Here is a 22,864-nt window from a genome sequence, read left to right on the forward strand (position 1 = left end):
AGTAATGTCAATGACAGAATCATGCCGATGAGTGATGTACTGTCGTCTGAGGGCCAGAAGACCACGGGCATCCAACACAGGTCTTCCGCCTTGTCCCTTACACACTGAGATTTCTCCAGTTTCTCTGAATCTTTTGATGATGTTATGCGCTGTAGAGATTTGCAAAGCCTTTGCAATTTGATGTTGAGGAACGTTGTTTTTAAGTATTCCACAATCTTTTTATGCACTCTTTCACAGATTGGAGAGCCTCTGCCCATCTTTACTTCTGAGAGACTCTGCCTGTTACAGATCTGATGTCAATTAGCTTAATTAGATGCTAGATGTTCTCCCAGCTGAATCTTTTCAAAATGTCTTGCTTTTTCAGCCCTTTGTTGCCCCCGTGCCAACGATTTTTCCGTTTAAACATTTGTTATGTTCTCCGTGTTCTATTGTGAATAAAATATTGTCTCATGTGATTTGAAAGTCTTTTAGTTTTCATTTTATTCAAATTTAAAAAAATGTCCCAACATTTCCGGAATTTGGGTTGTAAATGTATGGAAAGGAAAGGAAAAAAAAATATCATACAGGTTTGGAACAACATGATGGTGCTTGAATAATTACAACATTTTCATTTTTTGGTTAGTTAACTATTAGGCCTACTTTAAAGATGTAATACAAAGTCTGGATGTTTACTAGCGTTATCTGTCAGAGATATTATTGAAGGCAATCAGAAGTTAGAAATTGGGAATAACTTTAGTTATCTGTCCATATAGCATTCAGTCCAGATGTTTTATATACCTGACAATTTAACCAAGAAACTCCTAAGGCAAAAACTCAACACAAACCTTTATAACGAAAAATAAGACAGTCTCCTTTAGTCACGATTACTACTTACTCAGTCCTACCACAGCATGAGTGTGTTTGCTCTACACACTATTCCACAAGCTCTGGTGACTATGTGTCTGTTTATTCTACGCTTGCCTCTCTTGTGGTGAGGTCAGTAAATGTCATCATATTTTATTCATGTGTTATGAGAATATGAACTGACAGTGTGTTCTCCTATTAGCTTGGATATTGTATTAATTAACTCAGACAGGTCGAGACTCATTCAAGTCTTCTCAGATGCGCGACTGGACGCTGTGACTTCTGCAAGCTCCCGAGGCGCCAATTACAGGGTCATTTCAAACATAATTAAGAATAAATGAGTGGCGATTAGCTATTCTGCACTGAAGTTAAATATCACTTCCTGTTTACTTCTGATATTCAAATCAAAGGTTGATGGATGTGAAAAATAAAACAGACTAATGCTTCATCTTAAAGAGTTCAAGATGGACTCTTTGCAAAGCTAGTAAGAAGTTTGGTAACACTTTTTTTGGTCTTCACTATTAGCTAGTTGCTTATTAGCATGCATTTTACTAGTATATTGTCTGTTTATTTACTTGTGAAGCACATATTAATGTTTTATTCTGCACGACCATATTCTACACCCCTACACAACACCTAAACTTAACTAAGACAACAACTATCAATAAGCAGAAAATTAGGAGTTTATGTTTACTTAACATAAAATGTTTACTTAATGTGTTCCCCAATCTACTGTGTTCCAGATGTGCTTTAGTAAATTAAGTATATCGCTGCTTTCAGATTGACCACTGAAAAAGAATATGAAGCAACAGTCTCATATATATTTTGATTTACAGGCTTATAGAAATACAAAAAACAAGAACATATCTAAAATAATAATAAAATATTAAAAATCAAAAATGTAATGTATATTACATAAAAATAAATACATAAGTCAGAATGAATGAATAACAAATAAATATAAAATTAATGTCTAATAGACATAAATAAGTAAATAAAAAATTAATGAATAAACAAAAGATTACATAATAAATAATGAAAAGAAAGAATGAAATATGACCAAACTTGAACATATTCAAATATATAATAGATAGTGTCAAATAGATCAAGTAAACATTAATGTTAAATAAATAAATAAGAATGAAAAAAATAATAATAATTTAATAGAAAGGCATAGAATAGAATAGAATGTTTTCTACTTAGACTATGAAAAAATAAATAAAAAATATACAGAAAGTTGACATTATAACCCAGATGGTCTTGAGAGAATTGGACAAGATATTTTTGAGTTCACATTTAAATTTTTGACTTTTGGCAAATCTGAGAACAGACATTACAAATCTCTAGAGAAGACACGTGAGATTATAGACCTTAATATACTAATTTTGATTTCATGTAATCTCACAGAAACATCTCATGTGTAATTATTCTTACCTACAGAGTCCTGTATCTCGTGGAGCTCAGAACACAAATTCTGTCTTGGGAATGTCAGGTTTTTCTCCAGTCTAAGTAGAAAACAGTCAAATGCAAGGCCACTCAACTGATCAAACATCAAACCAGGGAGAGGCTTTCAGTGGACGTATAATGAGACCACAGGGATTTGCTTTGACTCATCAACATCTATCAAGTGTTTCACCAGTGAAGGATCAAGGTGTATCGTGATACACAACGTTAGACGGCTCGCTTTTGATTTCCAGCGTTAGAAGAAAGCGAGGCACATCTTTATCTTGGTCTGCATCTGCCTACTTGTTTTATGGGTCCATGTGAAAGACGTGCTGAGTGTTTATCCAGTGGGAATATTAATCCTGTGGGGATGTTTAATCTAGTTTAATTTTGTGAAATTTAAATGGCTGTTTTTGAATCATGAAAGAAACATGTTTGAGTGACAGCTCTAAATTGCCCAGTGATTAGTACTGCGCTGTACTGGCTTCCTCAGATGCCCCCATCTAACTTATAAAGCTGCTTGTAAAAGCTTTTGACATTCAAAGTCAAAGTGGTTAAATGAATTTTAAAGAAAAGTTATTAGTCAGTCCATTAGGAGTGCTGCGATTGTTTAATTGCTTAAATGAAAGTGAATTGCTAGATTTAAAGAGTCTCACATTAGTGCCTCACGTTTTAGTGCACGCAAGCAGTAATGTGTTAGATTTGAATTGTACTCTATGCAAGTACATTTGGAAATGTGTCAGAATTAATAATGCACCACTTTTTTAGTCCAGCCATACAGGGCACTAAACATAACCAGCATTAACGCAGAATGTCTTCTTTTGCAGCCAGTTGACTACTGAGGTTTGTATCCACCCTAAAATCATACTTGAAGTATATACAATTCAACAGGATGCTTTGCATTGTATCATTAGTACTTGCAACCTGAAAGTACTTGCAAGTATTTGCATGTAAGTACTTGCAAAGAATTTCTGGCTTTACTCTGAAGTCTTGGCCTGACATTGCACATGCTAGTAGACAGCTTGTGTAAATGTGCAGTGACTAAACTGGCTCTTTTTCCTCCTACTACTGAACAGTGCTGTATTGTGTAACAGATTTTTTGCGAGAACACTGATCTAATTTTCACACAGTGCTGATACCGAGACAATAAACATGATGACTCTTAAAGAGCCTCTGCAATAAAGAGCAATTCAGAATTATGATATAATGATATAATCTCACGCTGTGTTTTGATTTACATGCTATAGAAAAATAAAACTGGGTAAAATAGTAGAATAAAACTGAAATTTAATAATATATGAATAAAAACAGGATGTATATTTAATTTAAAAAACACAAAAATGTTTTCAGCCTTTAAAATAGAGTATTCAAAATTATAAAGCTACAATCTTATGCTATATTTTGATTCACAGGCTACAAAAATGACCACTTATGAACATAAAAAGTAATAATAGATGAGGTAAAATAAAGGTTTAATTAAAATAAATGTAAAAATTTATTAAATAAATAAATACAAAAATGTTTTCAGCCTTTAAAATAGAGTATTCAGAATTATAAAGCTACAATCTTATGCTATATTTTGATTTCTTTTTACATATGAACATATAAAAAGTAATAAAAGATGGGGTCAAATAAAATAATAATAATTTCCACATTAATGTATTAGAATGTTTTTTTATTAAATAAAGAAATAGATTTGAATTTATTTTAAATAATAATAATAATAATAATAATAATTTTTTTTAAAAGTTTTAAAAAATGTTTCCTACTAGACTGGAGAAAAACCTGTCATTCCTAAAACAGAATTTTACATTCCACAACAGGACACAGAGATCTGTAGGAAAGAAATATGACAAAAAGATTACTTTAATATCTCAAATGCTTCTCCTAGACAGCAATGAGAATAAACTGAGAATTTTGCGGTTTTTGGTCTGACATTGTACCCATGGTAGTAGACAGGTTGTGTTTAAAATGTGCAATGTCTAAACCAGCTATTTTTTTCCTTTCCTTTCTACAACACAATACTAATAATTCGTTACATTTATATATAGCGCTTTTCTAGGAACTGAAAGCGCTTAACATGTCATAGTGGCATCATTCTTAATATTATAGCATAATTAATGTGCTCAATTACATGTGTGATGGTGAGATGAAGGTGAAACTACACACCTGTCAAGTCAATCCAGCCAGGTGCTTGTATTAGCTGATGTAGGACTCAAAAGACCAACATATGTTGTGTTTTTGGTGCTGGTCTACTTAAACAGCAGGTTGACTAGCCTCCCCAGCTGTTGCACAGCATGCCAGTGCTGATCCACCATCTAGACCAGCACTAACCGGCAATGTAACTGTAAGCTGTTGATGTCAGCAGCGTTGTTACGATGTAAGCTGTCTGGAGCTGATGAGCTTCAAGCAACTTTTTTTTTTTCAAGTTAACAGTTTAACATTCCTTGGCATTCAATACTGCCATGGGCTGTATCTTTCAAACCTACTTTTAATTAAATCATGACTCACTAGCTGTATTCCTTCAAGATGTGCCGTAGGAGGAATTCAGTACTAGAGCATGTGAAATTTTTATAAATACGCACATACCACCTACTAAATAACAGTGTTGTATTGTGTAACAAATTTTCTGAGAACATTGTTAAACTGAGACTAAGTTTAAAAAAGGTGTGTATATATAGTAAATATAATTGTATTATATTTGCTTTTTTATTTACTTCTTTAATATTCATTTATTAATTATAATATCAAATTAGCAACAAACATAAAAAGTCAATATAAAAAAAGTTAATATATAAATATAATTATTGAAATGTATATTATATCAAATATTTAATTATAATAAATTAGCATAAACATAATAAAGTATTCACATATTCATATATCAAATTTTGTGCTGTTATCTCTTTATTATTTACTTTTTATTTATATTGTATATACCTCTTGAAAAAAAATATGAATATATAAATTATGTATAATTTTATTATTGTTTATTTTTTAAATTATAATTTATAGGATTCAAAAACTCAATCTAAAATGTTGTTGAGATGTTCTTAAGGACATTGCTATGTTGTTAGGGCGTTGCTAGGGTGTTTTTAGGGGTGGCTGGTGTGGGTGGAATGACCAGAAAAATTGTTCCCTTAGAAAAGAAATAGCATACCTCTCCTTTAAAGGCTGGTTTTGTTGGCTCACAAAACAACAGAGCTCTCCCAAAACACTTGTATCACCTTCCTTTCAACTTGTTCTTTGTTCTTTCTTGGCATACTGGTAACTCCTTTTCCTCTTACCCATAATTCCATTTCATGTCCTTATTTCTCCACCCCCTGACACTCCAGACTGTACAACATAAAATCAAGCGCCCTCTTCAACCTCACTTCCTGCCATTCATTGACATTTCCTCCAGGAAGCATCTGCTGGTTCGTCATGAAGCGGCCTGCTAGAAGGACAGAATAATACTGTGTTAGTCATAGGACATTCAGCACCGCATTAGTCCCACATGAGCCCTTGAAAACACACACTGAGGTCAATCAACACGCATTCGAATCTGACAGTGTTAAGTGTGACATGTAAACAGATGTATAGGACTACTGTAAAGCGCATTCCCAAATGCAATGAGCGATGCTTCCGGGAATTTTTTCCCAGAGTTTGTTTTGTTAAAGAACGCTGCTACAGACACAATGAGCAAGTAAAATAAATAGGAAAAGTCCTTGTCCAGTGTTACACATATCTTTATGCGGGAATGCTAGAATAGGCAGTTACGATGTTTCCAAGGTATTGAAACCTAAAACCCTCAAGGAGGTAATGGGTGTTGATCCATGCTTGGATTTAACGGATCCTCTGCCAAGGAACATAGGTTTTTCCCATCGGTTTGAGCTCATCTATCACTCTGGTGTGGGAGTTTGTGTATTATGCGAGCTTTTGTTTCACCAACAACCGTTTTTGTTCATAGTTGCGATTGTTTTGCTTCAGCAGCACCACCACCCAAGAGGAAGTGAACGGCTGTATCAAGGCTGAACAGACTTCCTGTGCTTGTTGTCTTGGGAGGACCTCACAGGGGCAGCTAAGAAAGCAGACAGTTTCATTTAGTTCCAGTCAGCGTGCAGACATGGAGCTCTGGACGGGATTATATCTTGTGAGCTTCCTCAACGTGGCACGCTGTTTGCTCGAATCGTCCTACACTGTTCATTTGAACAAACTCTCATTCGAAAATGCTCAGAATTACTGCAAACCTGGAAGTTTCTTGACCAACATTCCAAATGAGAAGGAGATGGTGAAGATTCTGAAAACAATCTGGGATATGAACAACAAAACCACCACGTCATTTTGGATTGGACTAAAGAAGGATAAAGGCACTTGTGTTGAACAGCGTTTGCCTCTTAAAGGATTCTTCTGGACGGTGGACAACAGCACTCAATCTGATGTTAATACCTGGAAAACCAATCCTTCTAGTACTTGCGCATATCTTCTCTGTGGGCTGCTTTCAGTGGAATATAGTGACTCTGGTGCAAAAAGCAATGGGTATGTGGATACCACCTGCAGACAGGAACATCCTTTCATTTGCAAACGAAACGTCAAGCTGGTATGTCCTCGTCCAGAAATACTCAGCACACATGACATGATTGAGCCATCAAATGATCCGTACACACGTCAGATTGTTTGCCCTTCTGGTACCATGTTCAATCTGACATGCTCCAAAGATCTAGTTTGGACTCTGGTCGGCAGCAAAAATGTGGATATATCGCAACTCTGCCTGGAGTGCCAAAAAGGCTACAGGAGGGATGCATCTGGAGGCTGTGTGGATGTAAACGAATGTGACGAATCCAAACCATGTGAGCAAGGATGCCTGAACACCGAAGGCTCTTACAAATGTCTATGTTCGTACAATGACGATGGCATTTGTAATGGATCGTCAAAGCCGCCCACCACCAATCAGAAAAACAATGAATATTCAAGCATAAACAGGGGCAAATCTATGCCAACTCAACCTACGTCTCTGCCTGATGATGTCAGAATAAATGAGAAGAGCAAGAGCGCTGGAGACATTTCAAATATCGTAGTACCTGTGATTATAGCTCTGCTGATTTTCATAGTGCTGCTGGTGATTGTGGCGGCCATCGTGAAAGGCTGCCTGAGGAGGAGAACCATAAAACTGGCCCGGAGGAAGGTGGAGGCTGTGGCTCTGAATGGATCCAGCTCCATGGAGAAGGTGAATGAAAAAGAGGAAACCTAAGTGGGAGAGACTGTGAAAATGTAAAAGATAATTCAATGTGACACATGCAGACTACAGAGGGTGCTTACTACAAGATATTCCTCTCTCAGAACATTTGGGTGTGAGGTCTGGAGTCACAAGAGTGCTGTGTAATTACTGCCTTTGAATTTAATTTGCCATTTCGTCTCACGGTTGAAATCAGGGTCTTTATTCCGATGTGGATTTAGAAATCCTATCTAGGTCACATCGACGGTAATTAGATTTATGAGAAGCGTACTCTGTATTTGTTTACTCTTTCATATTTAAATGCACCTATGTGGAGATTATAAGAACTGTAGAAGATATTGTGTTAATATTGCAATTGGATGTGTTTTCTAATGATATATTTCTATGTTTGGCAACATGAAAGTTTTATAAGTGTCTTTTTAACTGAAGAGTTATATAAATAAAGACGGATATTTAAGCAGCTGTACGCGGCGGTCGTTTCTTTGAGTACCACATGTAATGTCTGTATTATCTGACAAACATCGCTGAAATAGATGTCTCGTGAGATCATACTTGTTTTTGGGACTACTTGTAAACAGCAAAAAGGAGAATCTGACCACTGACGCGTGGATCAGGTGTGAGTTTAGTCAGGTTATTCTTGCTCAGTTCCATTTGGTCAAGCATAGGTCCCCCCTAAAAATATCATTACAAGCGACTCTGTGTATTGAAAATAATATAATGGACATATACTTAAAATAATTGTGTGATTAGTAAAACAAAATAAACGCAAAAAAATGTTTTGATTCCCCCCTCCCTTTCCTCACAGTGGTTTGGTCCACTGCCTGCTTTCCTTCTTTACCGATACACACACACACGAGTCCGGTGAGAGAGAGCAAGTTAGTTATGTGTAAGTAGGCTGTCAAGGCTGTTTTATTCTCTTTAAACATCGGGTGAAATGATTCTTTCTCTTTAATACAGATGATGCTGGATCATTAATAAATTAGTCATGACAAAAAAAAATTATGACATCTGATGTATTTTCTATGAGCGATTATAAAGTTAACAAGCTTAATACCGTAGCTCACCCACTACAACTAACACGGCGATAAGCCTGTGTGTGAACTGATATTAGGCTAATATTGTAGACCTATGTGTTGGGTTTTGCTCAATATGATGTTAAGTGGCAGATCAGTGGGTTTAATGCAGTCGAATTAATGCGAAAGAGACATACTAGGTTTCAGACGAAACCTAAAATACTATGGATGACGCAAAATAATAATTATAATATGACCGCGTGGTGAACCATGAACTCATATTTAAACACAGTCTCCATGCTATGTTGTGTACACATATCTATCCTTACCAGTACAATTTTGGCTGTATTATTTGTGTCCCTTCAAAAATTGCTCTTGAGAAATTTTACGTTTATTGTCCCCCCCTACTGTTAGATGAAATTTACGCCCCTGGTTTGGTGCCGCGAAAGGCGCTGAAATCGCTTACAGCAGCTTTACACTGGCGCTCAGAATTTTTTGTATGATTCTGGTCGATATGGCAGTCGACTTGAACTATACTGATAATTAGCAATGCGGTTGCAGTATCACTCAGATGTGTTTTTACTATTTGAAATAGATTGTTTGTTCTTTTATTACTTTATAGTAGGCCTAATATATTTTTCAAAACACGTTAAAAGAGAAAAATATTAAGTGTACCTTTAATAAAGAAAATAGAGTAATTATGATTTGAGCATATATTTCACCATTTGTCTAAAATGTGTTCATGTCATAGTCTGAGAGGTTTGTTTGTTAATATTTCACAGTTAAAAAGTACATATACATAAATTGTAAACATGAATTAATAAATCAACGCATTGACTTACACTAAGGATAGCCATAAATCAGCTTTGTATTAGACATATTCCCTGCAGCAGCATAAACAAGTACAGCAGTCAATGGAAACGTTTCTCACAGGCTTCAGGTCAGATCTGATATCTCACCTTATACTATTCGGATTAGGTTTACAATCAAACACATACCATTTAGGTTTAGTGAACTTTCAGAGCCGTCTTTATAATTAATACAATGCTTTCACTGGAAATATAATTGAAATTCAACCTGTGCCTGTGCCTGCATGTAAAAAAATAAAATAAAAATGCAGACTCTAACATTTGCTCTTTTTGGCAACGTAACACTTTCTTTTTTTTTAAAGAAATGTAACAATAAATGTAAAAAACGTCGCTGACTAACATCGACAGAATCGTGCTACTCAAAACTACAATGATTGCGGTGATGTCAAATTTGCATACTGTACTGCGATTGGTCTTCTTTCTTGCATATATTTGCATACTTAATATAATGACAATGCAAGGCGGCTCTGATTTCATTTCTGTGCACAGAACCAAACCATAAAATCCCAAAACTGTAACACTGTTTTGTTCCTGCTTTGCAAGCACTGCAAGCTAAATTCGGAAAAACACAAATCTAGTTTCACCACATAATACACTGAGAGTGAATGATTTCCCCAGGTTTTATTCCATTTCAAAGTAAACAACTAAATATTTGGCTGTGGATATTTCTTTTTTATCTGAACGTCACACATTTTTCCCATATCGACACACTTTATAATAACTTTCATTAATAAGCCATTCAAAGCATTATATAATGTGCATAAAAGTTCATGCACATTCATATAGGCAAAAATGCACATTAACTTCTGATTTAGCATTATATAATATAATAATGGCATTAACGAACGTTATTATGAAGTCTTACCAATACATTTCAACACAAAGCACACACTGCAATTACAACAGATAACAAAACAAGTCTTTATGCTGTAATACCGAGTCCTACAGCGTTGTAGTTCTGGATGTGCAGGTGCCATTCCTGTACGTGCTGCCCGATTCCAGATTGTCCGGCTGAAAGTCATCCACACTGTATCCTCGACTCTTCAGAGCTGTGGCATAGTAATCTATGGGCTCCTCCGTGGCGTTATCCCACCAGCGGAGGCATAAAATCCTCTGGAAGGAGCGTCTGAAGTTGTCCGACAGGAATCCGTACAGGATGGGGTTGGCACAGCTGTTGGCATATCCCAAAATCACAGCCAGCTGACTGAGGGTTGCATTGTGCTGCTGGACGAACACGCTGACCAGCTGCACGATGTGAAAAGGCATCCAGCAGATCACAAACACTGTCACCACCATCATCACCATCAGCGTGATCTTCCTCTCGGACTTTTTGCGCTGCTGCCAGCCCGCTTTCAAGGCGACCACCCGCATCTTCACTATGATGAGGATGTAGCACATGCAGATGGCAATGACAGGGAAGAGAAAGCCCATCAGAAAGGCGTAGATCACAAATACAGCCATCCACCGACGCTCGGGCTCAGGCATCTGCATGTTGCAAGCCACCGATCCGTCAGAGTTGGGTGCAGTGGTGGAGAAGATGATGATGGGTAGGATGACCAGGATGGAGAACATCCAGACCCCCAAGTTAACCATTTTGGCGATGGTGGGTCTCCGGTACCGGGCTGCTTTGATGGGATGCACCACAGAGATGTAACGATCGATACTCAACACAGTCAGACAATAGATGCTGGTGAACATGTTAATGGCATCAACACTCAAAACCAATCGACACAGGAGAGAACCAAAGGGCCAGTGGTGAAGTAAAGAAGAGGTGACTAGGAAAGGCACACTCAACATGAGTAACTCATCCGCGATCGCCAAGTTCAAAATGTAGATGTTCGTCGCAGTTTTCATCTTCGCATACCTGAAGATCACATAAATCACCATCGAGTTCCCACAGAGTCCCACCAGACACACAACGGAATAGATGAAGGAGATGAAGATCGCGCTGCTGCCGTGAGGATCCCCGTTATGCGTCTCGTTGCTGGAGAAGTTTAACAGATAGAAACCATCCTCCAGGTTCTTGAAGGAGTCGTTGGGCAGCATTCCGACACTGTTTCGAGCCTTTTCAAGTGCATAAATAACGCGCTCAGAAAATGCGCGCATCGATGCTGCGAGACTCCGGAAGGCGCATCCCGACGCTGCGGCGGTTTCAGCACCATGGACAGTTACTCCACAGCCACATGCATCACATTCACAGACGTCACACGTGCAACGTGACGCCATCGGCTCCTAATGGGTTTGTGAGCGTGTCTGAGAAACAAAAATAGTTTCTTGACGACACCTAGACCTTCTTTCCAATGTCAGTATTAACTCAATATCATAAAAATAGACATTTTCAATATCAAACAAAGCAATTCGTACAATGTTTGGTCTTTCTTGTCGCCTCCGCTAACTTAAAACAACACTCAGCTTGATATGCTTTTACTCCTTTTTCTTGCTTTGGATTTTTGGATCTTCAAATGCGGGAAAAAAAGAGAGGAGAAAATAAAACTGACCTTTGCGTCTCTGGAGGAGATTTCATTACGGTCATGTCCTCGACGTTGTCACAGGACTGTTCTAGAAATAATCGTGTTTATGATTATATTTATTAGAAACCCAACCCATGCCCTTGCAATGAGTTGCAAGCAGTCACACAGACTAGATGCTCTTTTTTTTAGGGCTAAAACAGGTAGGCTTAGTTTTCACACTCAGGTGAGTTTAAAATTCATAGCTTTTCTTCATGCCCTTTCCCTCTAAAATTGAATAAAACATGTTGTTCATCCTACGACAAAGAAAGGGCTTTTACAGAAGATCCACGGAACAAATGAAAAGCTCAGTATTTTGAATCTGAAGTTATTCAGTAGAACCCTGATTTGTTATATATAGTTTTCCTATACTGCACAATGCCTTACAACAACGTCAAAGCACCCGTGAGTGTGAAGAAAAAGCTTATGTGTTCTTACGGTATTTCTGGCACCACCTAGTGATGGATGCAAAGCTAAAGAAAATAATCCAGCTTCAGTTAAAACTGAAAACTGTTTGAGGGACTATATAGTTTAGGCAAAAATACCAGGTTTCTGATTCACGACATTTAGAAGCATCTCTGAATATGTGTAAATACAATAAACAAATAAACAGATGAACAATTAAAGTTAAACAAATGCACTTGTAAACAGAGCCTGTTGCATCTAGTTCAGCTTTAACTGGAGAAGAGTAATATGCTAAATGCCCAATGAGTAAATAAAAGAAATAAATACATACATAAAAACAATGAATAAATTATTAACTTGAGCCATTGAATTTTTTTTTTTTTTTTTTTTTTTTTGCATTGCATTATACTATGCCTATTTGGTGAATGTTAAATTTAGAGGGATTACAGTTTTCAAATGTAGTCAATAGATTTAAAAAAAAAAATATATATATATATATATATATATATATATATATATATATATTTTTTTTTTTTTTACATTTATTCATTTAGCAGATGCTTTTATCTAAAGTGACAACACAAACAAATTTTCATCCATATGATTTGTAAGAAAACATGTAACACATTATGTCAGAGACTGCAGATGCAAGTCTCGGACTAAAGACATTTTTTGGGGGAAAAACGGTAATTAAAGTTTGAAGAATTTCATTATGTTGGAACATGCCCACAATATTCTATTCATTTAACAAGACAGCTGGTAAGAACCATTTCACACCTGAAATAATTTTAGCCTCTTCACTCCTGATGCAAGCTGATGCACTCCATCTCAAAATGCTCACACCTTGAAAATAGGATATAAGAATAGCAAAAACCTGAAAAACCTTTGTCAGAATTTGAGTGATACCTCATTTTTTCTCACAGATGGAGACTCGTGTTGTCCTTGAAATGTAATGAGCCCAGTCAGAGCACAACATGTGAGGAGCAGATGGCTGTCTTCACACTCTTCTCTCTGAGACTCTCTCTCTCTCTCTCTCTCTGAACTGGAGAAGAGCCAAATCATTCAGCAGGTGTTTTTCTCTTTCCATCTAGTTAAGAGTCTTTGCCCAGTGTCATATGAAGTGACCTGACTTCTTAAGGGCAAATATGATTTCAGACATCAGGTAGGTACAGCTGTCTGGCTGTTAGGCTGCTTATTAAAAGTCATTCATTAATTAGACATTTGATTTCATTTTAGTCAGCAAATTAATTGTTTCACAATTAAAACAGTTGGTAATTACAAAAATAATTATAATTCTGGTTAAAATCTAATCTAAACCCTAAGTATTAAACTTCTGCTATTCTGATATATAATTGCTAAACGTACAGACTGCACTAAAACTCTTGTGGAATAAAAAAACATCTCTCTACATTTAGGATCATTCAAAAATGTAAACTGCAATTGCAAACAATTTATTATAATATAGTAGATGTTTCACCAGTGAACAAAACTGCCTGTCCATGAAGTGAAGGTAGCGGCATCCAGGTTGTGTACTTCTGAGCTGCATGAATCGGCTGACCATCTGCTATTTAGATGAATGAGAAACTGCAAGTATTTAAGACCTCCTTGGCTGACAGAAAAGAAAAAGCAAAGCAGCTCTTATGCAGTCAATTCTAAAGTTTAAGGTCATAGGATTTTTTTTTTTTTTTAAAGAAATCAATACTTTTTTTCAGTAAAGACACATGATCAAAAAGTGACCCCAAAACATTCATCATGTTACAAAAGATTTTATTTCAAATAAATGCTGTTTTTTTTTGTTTTTTTTTACTTTCTATTCATCAAAGAATCCTAAAAAATTTATCACAATATTTTCACAAAAACATTGATAAGAAATATCTCTTGAGCAGGAAATCAGCATATTAGAACGGTTTCTAAAGGATCATGTGACACTGAAGACTGGAGTAATAAGCTGAAAATTCACCTTTGCAACACAGGAATAAATGTCTTTTTAAAATATATTGAAATAGAAAATAGTTTTTAAAAATAGTAATAAAATTTCACAATATTTTTGTTTTTTACTGTGCTTTGAATGTAATGAATGCAGCCTTGGTATGCAAAAGAAACTTCTTTTAGAAACCCTAAAAAATCTTACAGACAGCAAACCTTGTTTTAATAAGTTATGCATGGCTTATTCACTCAATATAAAATGTCATAAAATATGAATTAAATTGAAAAATATTTTTAATGCAATGAAGCCTTTTCAACAAAAAGATGATGTACTTACATGAATTTAGCTACAAACTAATTTATTATTTAATTAATTTAATATATCTAAAAAAAAACTAAATTTAAACAAATAAAAACTAATAAAAATCTACAATTAAAGTTACTACACTGTTTAATTTTTGCTAATGATATTTGTCTGGTGAATAATAAGAAATAAAGAATAAAAACTGAGTATTATAAAAGATGGAAATGGATGATGGGGAAAAAAAACAAACAATCAAATTAAATTGTCAATCTGGATCTTGGTTTTCCACACATTCAATAATTTCTTTAATGTACTTTCAAACTCACATTTAACAAATTTAAACTGATTGCATGCAACAAAAATGTTCAAAAACTGTATTGCATTAGCTAATTCTAATAATCTAAGAAGCAAAAATTTCATTTTGATCATTCTCCGACCCTGAGCAGCATCTTGAGTCCTGAAGCTCCACCGACATTCTGTAGTCGTCCAGCGCCTGCTCCTTCCATCCCAGGTGACCCTGAACATCAGCCCTCAGTTTATAGAGAAGAGCATCTCCAGGCTGCAGCATCAAAGCTTCAAGAAACACACACACAGAGATATGTTAGAGCAAAATGTCACTCTCACCTTCCCCGGCATTTATCAATCTGTCTCCTGTTTACACGGAGAGGTGTATCATTATTTGTGTTGTCTTCACCACAAAAGCTTTGTTCACAGTTCGTCTCTCAGCTCTGTTCTTCTCACAGAGAGACTGACGTTAATATTAGGCTAGCACACTTCACCCAGTGCTTATTCGTGACTGAAACATCAGGCTGTGAGAGACATCGAATAGGAGTACATCTACTTTTTAGTTCACACAAGAGGGACAATTTGCGAGCAGTTTGCCATCTGCATTTGCATAAATTACCATTGCTCGCCTGGTACCTTTACAGACGTTGTTTTGCTTCAAAGAGCTCGCACATGTAAAGGCCTTGATTTGAGCGAGATAATGTAGAAAAACTCATTTTTATGGCTTATAGGATAAGTGTTCAATGTGTCTATTTACGGCTAACAAAATTAGATTGTTTGAAAGCGCATGCTGGAATAGCAAGTGATTACTCCATTCACGGAGAACACACTCATTAGATACCGAGGACCATCTGTTTCCTAATATCCCACCTGTTTCAGCTGCAGGTGGAGGGGCTTTAAGAAACTCTGGATTTTTATATCAGAAATGCTTGCACATCCTTGTGTTCAACTTCATAAATATGCAGCCTGCCAAGAGGAAATCTATAATTGGTTTACACTGTAACCATAGTAACCACCTGTCTCTAGGTGTAGAGCAGTAAAAAGACATGGTTGCTGCATTTGTTTTCCTTCTGTGTCTTTTTTCTTTTCCCCAGGCAGTCATGTGGCCAAACCCATCATGCTCTTGTCCTCTTGTGTGTGCTGAAAGCATTCATCTGCCTCACACACACACACACACACACACACACACACACGTAGTCGGTCTTTGGACTTAGAGTATTAAGTCTGTTTTACACTACAGCTTGTTTAGGTCAAGAACTACCATTTAGACAGGAACATTTTTTACAAATGCCGTTTAGGGAAGGCTGTGAGGAAAATTATTAAATTGAATAGGGATATAATAAAATTCTTTGTGAATACTGAAAAAGAGTCATAAAAATACAATTAATTTTTAGGTAATATAACTAAAAAACAATTTTATTTATTTTTTTATTTTATTTTATTTTTTTAAATAAATAAATATTGATAAAATATATTTTGTTGTGCTCTGACTGGGCTCATTACATTTCAAGGAAAACACAGTATTTATTTATTTTTTAAATAAATTAATACTTTTATTCAGCAAGGATGCATTCAATTTATTTAAAGTGATAGCAAAGGCATTTATAATGCTACAAAAGATTAATGTATAAAAGATTCAAATCAAATGCAGCAATTTTGAGCTTTTCTATTCATTAAAGAATCCTGGGAAAAAATGCATCACAGTTTTCATAAAAATATTAAGCAGCACAACTGCTTTCAATATTGATAATAATAAGAAAGGTTTCCTGAGTAGCAAATTACAATGATTTCTGAAGGATTGTGTGACACTGAAGACTAAAGGTATGATGCTGAAAATTAATTTCTGAAATAAATCACATTTTAAAATTAATTAAAACAGAAAATAGTTCTTTTTAATTGTAATTGTAATAATAATAATAATATTGCTGTTTTTACTGTATATTTGATCAAATAATGCAGCCTTGGTGAGCACTTCATTCAAAAATCTTAAAAAATCTTACAGCTAATGATTTCAGTGTGCAATCAGATGGTCAATGAGTGGACTTGTGGGAGTGGATTTGTTGAGGATAAAGACAACTTTGCTATCTTTTCACCAGCTCTCCATTCATCATCTTGACAAAAGCCCTCCAGAGAGATATCAGCCAGTGTTATCAGACGTAATTAAGTGCAGACGACATCAAAAGTCGGCATGATGTACAAATCTCCCTGTAAAGTGATGAATCATTATTGGCAAATTAATATCAGGATGTTTCAAAGTTGGAACATAATAACCTTTCTATATATACGCCAATGAAATCAAGCAACACAATATACTCTGAAGTCAGCTTTTGGTCTTGCTCTCTCATAACACGTTGCATGATGATTAATGTGGCCTTTAGTATTTATAGAAGAATTAGTGATATCTGCGTACTACCAAATTAGTTGCAATTATCATTCTCTTATCAGTTTGAAATACAAATAAAAATTGAAAATAAAATAAATCATACAAGTTAGTTTAGTTTTTGTCTCTACAAAGAATAAGTAACAAATACAGCCTGTTTTATACTATTAGACAAGAAGACATGTTTAGTGCAAAAATCCTTAATTGACATATACACTTCCAGTCAAAAGTTTTAAATAATTACAATTTTTATTGTTTCTAAAAGAAATCTCTTATGGTATTTGATCAAAAATATAGTAAAAACAGTAACATTGTGCAATATTTCAATTTAAAATAACTGTCTTAAAATATCTTAATTCCAAACCTTTTGACTGGTAGTGTATAAACTGAGTTCAGGGGACATAATGGTACACGAGTGTAGAATACTGCTCCTTTAATAAAAGGTGGCAGTGAACTCAGTCTGCTACGGCTCACCTTGCGTAAGGTCCTTCTCGGCTGATTGGAACTGTCTGAGAGAGCAGTACAGGTTGGCTCTGTTAAAGTAGGCATGTGCAGACAGCGGGTTGAGGCAGAGAGCCTCATTGAAATCCTGCAGGGATGCTGGGACCTTCCGCAGCAGAGCGTGAGTGATGGCTCGGTTCAGGATGGCAGACTCATCTGAGGGGTCCAGCTCAATAGCTCGGCTGTAGTACTCACATGCCTGTGTCGCAGAAAAAATGAGACTCACTATATATCTCAGCGGCTCTCGTCTAGAGAGTCTCAAAGAGAGTCAGTAGTGAATTGCCTCTGGTTTTACCTGCTCAAACTGTCCATTGTAAAAGAAGAGGTTGGCAGCATTGAAGTAAGCGAGGGAATATTCCGGGTTGAGGCTGATAGCGGTCTGGTAGTTCTTCATGGCACTAGCTTTATCTCCCATGAACTGTTGGATCAGACCTCGGTTTGTGAAGAGCTGCTCTGCATGAGGGTTACACTGAAAAAGGCGAAGACAAGAAGAGATACTATAGGAAAAATTCACCAAAAAAACTGACCGACTAAATCAATAAATACATTGTTAAAAAAATTTTTTGGGGTTGTTAAGATTTGTTAATATTTTTGAAACAAGTCTTGTATGCTCACTAAGGTTGCAATTATTTTATCAGAACTACATTAAAAGGCAGTAATATTGTAAAATATTAACACAATTTAATTTTTTCTTTCTATTTTAATATATTTTAAGTGTAATTTATTCCTGTGATGCAAAGATTTCTTCCAGAAATCATTCTAATATGCTGATTTGCTGCTCAAGAAATATTTCTTATTATTATCAATGTTGAAATCAGTGCTGGTTCATGTTTTGTAGAATCTGTGATACATTTTTTTTATTCAGAATTCTGTGATGAATAGTAATTTCAAAAGAACAGCATTTATTTGAAACAGAAACATTTTGTAACATTATAACTGATGATCACTTCCTTGCTAAATAAAAGTATTTATTTATTTTACTTCATTAACAACCTTTATAGCAGTGTTTATGTCCTGCAGGGCTGCAAACATGTTGCCCATTTGTAGGCTGGTAACAGCTCTGCCTTCATACGCCGCCCAGCATTTAGGGTTCACCTCTACAGCCACAGTGAACTGATTCCAGGCTCTCTGGAAGAATCCCAAAACCTGCCGTAGAGGACAAGATATTGACATGGATTAGTAGAAATCAATAGACTTGAGAGGCAACAGGCTGTCTGCAAGATACGGTTCCCTCTCCGGTGGAAGAGACAGAGATAATGAGGGCCAGGATGAATACCAAAAGCAATCAGATACATCCTTGTTTGTTTCCTACTGTTGACCTGATTTCTGTGGTTTGTCTCTGGGCACTGGCCATTAGTACTTCTACACTTAATACACAAGAAAGGTTTCTTTTTAAAAAGAGAACTGAGCAACAAAGTGCATAGAGACAAAAGATACCAGACACACAAACAAAAGTCTTGAATAGAGGAGAATGTAGAAATTAAGATTACCAAGGTTACCGAGGTTAAGATTTACCAAGCATAAATTTATTATGTATAATTTCTTGTTATCTACATTTCAAGCATTTAAAGAGACTACTCAAATTTATGAAAAATATTGAGGAATTCTAAAATAACTAGGCTAATGGTGTTGTCAAGAATCTATTGTCAGTTATGATTACTTTCTTGTGATTTAGTTTCCTTCCCGTAACAAACTAATTTTGGACATGCTGGTTGCCTGCTGAGATTATTATGTGTATTATAACAAGACAACATTTTATGATAAGGTGATTTATGTAAGACAAACAGGACAAGATTTCAATTTCAGAAATATGACATAACACGACTTGCCCATATCATCCAGCATATTAATTGTTAAGTAGAGGATATTGCTGCATCTGAGAAGATACAAATATTGATGCCTTAAATATTGAAGCTTATTTCTGCCACGGAATAAAACATTTAAAAGGTAATTATCTTACAATCCTCACTTTGTTTTTCTCACAATTCTTAGTAAAACAGTCTGAGATATAACTCAAAATAGTGAGATATTAACAATTGGGAGATATAAGTTCGCATAAAAGTAAATGTCCCAAATGTTTTTTTTATTCCGTGGAGGAAAAAAGCTTGTTTTTGCCAATGAATACAAAAATACAAAAGGTAATTGTGACTTTTCACCTCTTGGAACTCGCAATTTTAAGAAGAAAAGTCTGAATTATCTTCTCAGAATTGAAAGACAAAAGTCTGAATTGTGAGATAAAAAGTCACAATTACCTTTTTTAATTTTGTCGCAGAAATAAGATTCCATACAAATACAACTGCAACAAAATGCAATTTATAATACAGCAGTATTGTGCAAACTTTTTTATGTTACCCATACAAAATAAATCTCTATACTATCTCAGTTAGATGTCTCTTAGATGTTTCTACTGAGGGGAAACAACAGTAATCTTGTATGAAAGATTCAGAAAGGCTCACAACGGTGCTCATTTTTGCCAGGATACACAAGTCTGCTGTCAAAATTCAGTAACATTTCACATCAAATTCTCCCAAAACCAAATTATCAGATGTAGTATGCTATCCACATTAATTTGAGAGCTTTTTTTCTTTTTTTTTTACTTTTTTATTTCTCCAAAGGAAGATTTAGAGAAGGATGTGAACAGAGACATAAATGAAGCATTTGGGAACTTCTCTAAGCCTGTTAAGCTATGAAAGATCAACCTGTGAGAAATAAAAATGATTTTTACACTACCTGTAAGTTGTATGCCAGGCTAATGCGGGCACTTGAACAGAGTGGATTGAGATGCAGGGCTGAGAGGAAGTCCCTCTGGGCTTGTTTCCTGGCGTGATTGTGCCCATAATCCATGAAAACATTGCCTCTGCCCACATGGGAATCTTGCAAGAAGGGATCAAGTCTTAAAGCTTGGCTGTAAGCATCCACAGCTTCCTGTAACTGGCCGAGCCTTGAAAACAGACAAAGAAAGCAGACTATTACCCTCAGTGATGTGTCCTAATTCTGTTTGCACATGAAAATGAGTTGTCTGCTTAATTATGAACTTTGCCTTAAACGCTCTGTAAAAACGTCCCCTCTCTCTTGCTTTTGAAAACTGAATTACAAGCTGTGCAACATTCCCAGTGTGAGCTTTGAATTCACCCAGAAGTCTCAGTTTAAAAAGGAAAAACACCCTGCAATTATTGTGAAGAGCCATTTATTTGAAAGTGCTCCTTTAAAGCAATGAAAATGTGCAAATGTCGACTTCTATGGATTCGAAAGCATTCTGTTCTTTTGTAAATGATAGTTAAGAGAGCAATGCGTCTCGTCAGTGAGCTACTAAGATATTTCATATTATATAGTCCATGTAAAGAGATAAGATGTCCTGTCTATCGTAGGCTGTTAGTTGGATATAAGTCGGTCTGAACGCATTCGGGAAGCGCAGCACCTTTTGAGTGTTGATCAATAAAAATAATCGATATATTATGCTCTGAATGCTCCATTTAAATGCAGATCTGCACGGTAAGCGGCATAGTTCAGAGACCTTCAATAGCTATTCATAAATGTCATGCAATGTTTCAGGACACCATTAATAACGTAGTCCTTAGAGTGTTCTTCCACTCAAACTCATACCTAAGGACTATGAGAAGAAAAATACAGCTTCTTGTGCTTTAATAATAATAGAACCATGTCTTACATTTTTATCACTTTCCACACATGAACTATCATCCAAAAGTTTGGATGAGTCATCTTTTGAATACTATTATTCAGAAATGATGGGTTAATCAAAAGTGACAGTAAAGACATTTATAATGTTACAAAAGAGTTCAAATTTCAAATAAATTATTTTGAACTTTATAATTCAGCAAAGAATCCTGAAACAAATGTATCACGCATTCCACATTAAAAAATCGTACTGACCCCAAACTTTTGAATGGTAGTTTTTATATTCTAAGCCTTTAGCCTTTTTAAATTCTAAGTTTTATATTCTTTTACCACTTATATTTAAGTGGTAAAAAACATAATTACTTAAATAGTTACATAAACAGGCATAATTTCATTTGTGTGTTATATTTTTTTAATTACATTTTTTTAATAATTTTACATTTTACCATGACAAATTCTTTTATTTTAAAGGCTCAAGAAAAATTGTATTTTCCATAATGCAACCTACAGACTGATACTATATGAATCACCTCTTTACTGTGGTGCATTCAGTACTTCACTATAAAGAGCAGAATGAAAACTCAACTAAATTCAATGAATTCCTAATTCTAAGAAATTCTCAGTGAATAAAACCACATGACCTGTCATGATGTGTCTCAGAGGGCTAAAGCCTTGATCTTTTATTTTAAACACAATAGCAGTTTAACATGCTGTGGAGCAGTTAATATGACCCCACTGCCACTGCGGAGTGAAAATGGTTCTAAGCTTAAACATGGCAATTTAGCACTGTGAAATAGTCAATCATACTAAATGATAGCTCAAAATAAAATTCACACCTGTGGTGAATAACTCCCAGCGCATGAAGAATTATTACATCCTCTGGTTGTTTCTGTGCTGCAGCCTTAAAGTCCTAAAACAAAACACAATCATTTTCACTAACATTATTTTCACTACTATTGCTTTTATAAAAATGCTACTAAAGTCAACTTAACAAAAAAATAACTCAATTTACTTTCTTAAAATCGAATCATATTATTCCAAAACATCGTCTAAAATCACCTGATTTATTCTTTATATTTAATGGCTATTCTGACAATCCAATCAATTTCCATGGGATATACTCACACAACACTTTTTTTTTTTTAATCTCCAAAATATGTCAATTTATGGATGTAAAACGGAGTTTGTAATGACATGAGTTTGTTGAAATGACATTTCATGAAAACAAGAATAGAGAAATATGAAAAACCTCACTATAAATCTCATGATGAATATGCTTTCAAAATCCTAGAGACAAATGGATTACAGGCCCGATGCAATCAATGCTTCTTATTTCTTTTTTTATAACTGTGGCCTACCTGAAGGGCACTTCCATAGTCATTCAGCTCCACATAAAGAAGGCCACGGTTTATCACGACTTTCAGCTCAAGCTCAGGTTTACAGCCTAAGAGCAGCGTAATGCTATAGTCTCTGAGAGCCTTGAAGATTAAAGAGAAATAATGCGGAGGAAGAGAGCAAGTGCAATTGTTATGAAAAA

The 22,864-nt window shown here is 35.4% G+C and overlaps 3 protein-coding genes across 7 annotated transcripts in view; 1 reads left to right on the forward strand and 2 right to left on the reverse strand.

The window, feature by feature from the left end:
- The first annotated feature begins 6,348 nt into the window (after positions 1-6,348).
- Positions 6,349-7,967, forward strand: clec14a (C-type lectin domain containing 14A). The gene has a single exon (XM_058749547.1). It carries the CDS (start codon positions 6,392-6,394, stop codon positions 7,514-7,516), a length of 1,125 nt encoding a protein of 374 aa, XP_058605530.1. The 5' UTR covers positions 6,349-6,391; the 3' UTR covers positions 7,517-7,967.
- Positions 7,968-9,987: 2,020 nt separating this feature from the next.
- sstr1a (somatostatin receptor 1a) lies at positions 9,988-11,922 on the reverse strand. Its single transcript, XM_058749397.1, has 2 exons — positions 11,882-11,922; positions 9,988-11,636 (listed from the first exon to the last, which is right to left on the reverse strand). Exon 2 carries the CDS (start codon positions 11,607-11,609, stop codon positions 10,326-10,328), a length of 1,284 nt encoding a protein of 427 aa, XP_058605380.1. The 5' UTR covers positions 11,610-11,636; positions 11,882-11,922; the 3' UTR covers positions 9,988-10,325.
- A 2,141-nt stretch (positions 11,923-14,063) lies between these two features.
- The window catches only part of ttc6 (tetratricopeptide repeat domain 6), a 30,478-nt gene continuing 21,677 nt past the window's right edge, over positions 14,064-22,864 (reverse strand). For 3 of the 5 annotated variants that reach the window (XM_058750246.1, XM_058750244.1, XM_058750245.1), the window contains 7 exons: positions 22,686-22,805; positions 22,164-22,237; positions 20,422-20,632; positions 18,685-18,837; positions 17,987-18,160; positions 17,665-17,890; positions 14,064-15,098 (listed from right to left, as the gene is read on the reverse strand). In XM_058750246.1, the coding sequence (XP_058606229.1) occupies positions 14,926-15,098; positions 17,665-17,890; positions 17,987-18,160; positions 18,685-18,837; positions 20,422-20,632; positions 22,164-22,237; positions 22,686-22,805 (1,131 nt within the window). In that variant the 3' untranslated portion in view covers positions 14,064-14,925. Of the gene's footprint in view, positions 15,099-15,826; positions 15,965-16,810; positions 17,016-17,664; positions 17,891-17,986; positions 18,161-18,684; positions 18,838-20,421; positions 20,633-22,163; positions 22,238-22,685; positions 22,806-22,864 lie in introns of all 5 variants that reach the window. The other 2 variants (XR_009266832.1, XR_009266833.1) reach the window with 2 other exon arrangements.

Source organism: Onychostoma macrolepis, chromosome 17, assembly GCF_012432095.1.
Source record: "Onychostoma macrolepis isolate SWU-2019 chromosome 17, ASM1243209v1, whole genome shotgun sequence".
Taxonomy (NCBI): domain Eukaryota; kingdom Metazoa; phylum Chordata; class Actinopteri; order Cypriniformes; family Cyprinidae; genus Onychostoma; species Onychostoma macrolepis.

Coding starts and splice junctions, on each gene's coding strand:
- sstr1a (XM_058749397.1), bottom strand. CDS start 11,609: ATGGCGTCACGTTGCACGTGTGACGTCTGTGAATGTGATGCATGTGGC.
- clec14a (XM_058749547.1), top strand. CDS start 6,392: ATGGAGCTCTGGACGGGATTATATCTTGTGAGCTTCCTCAACGTGGCA.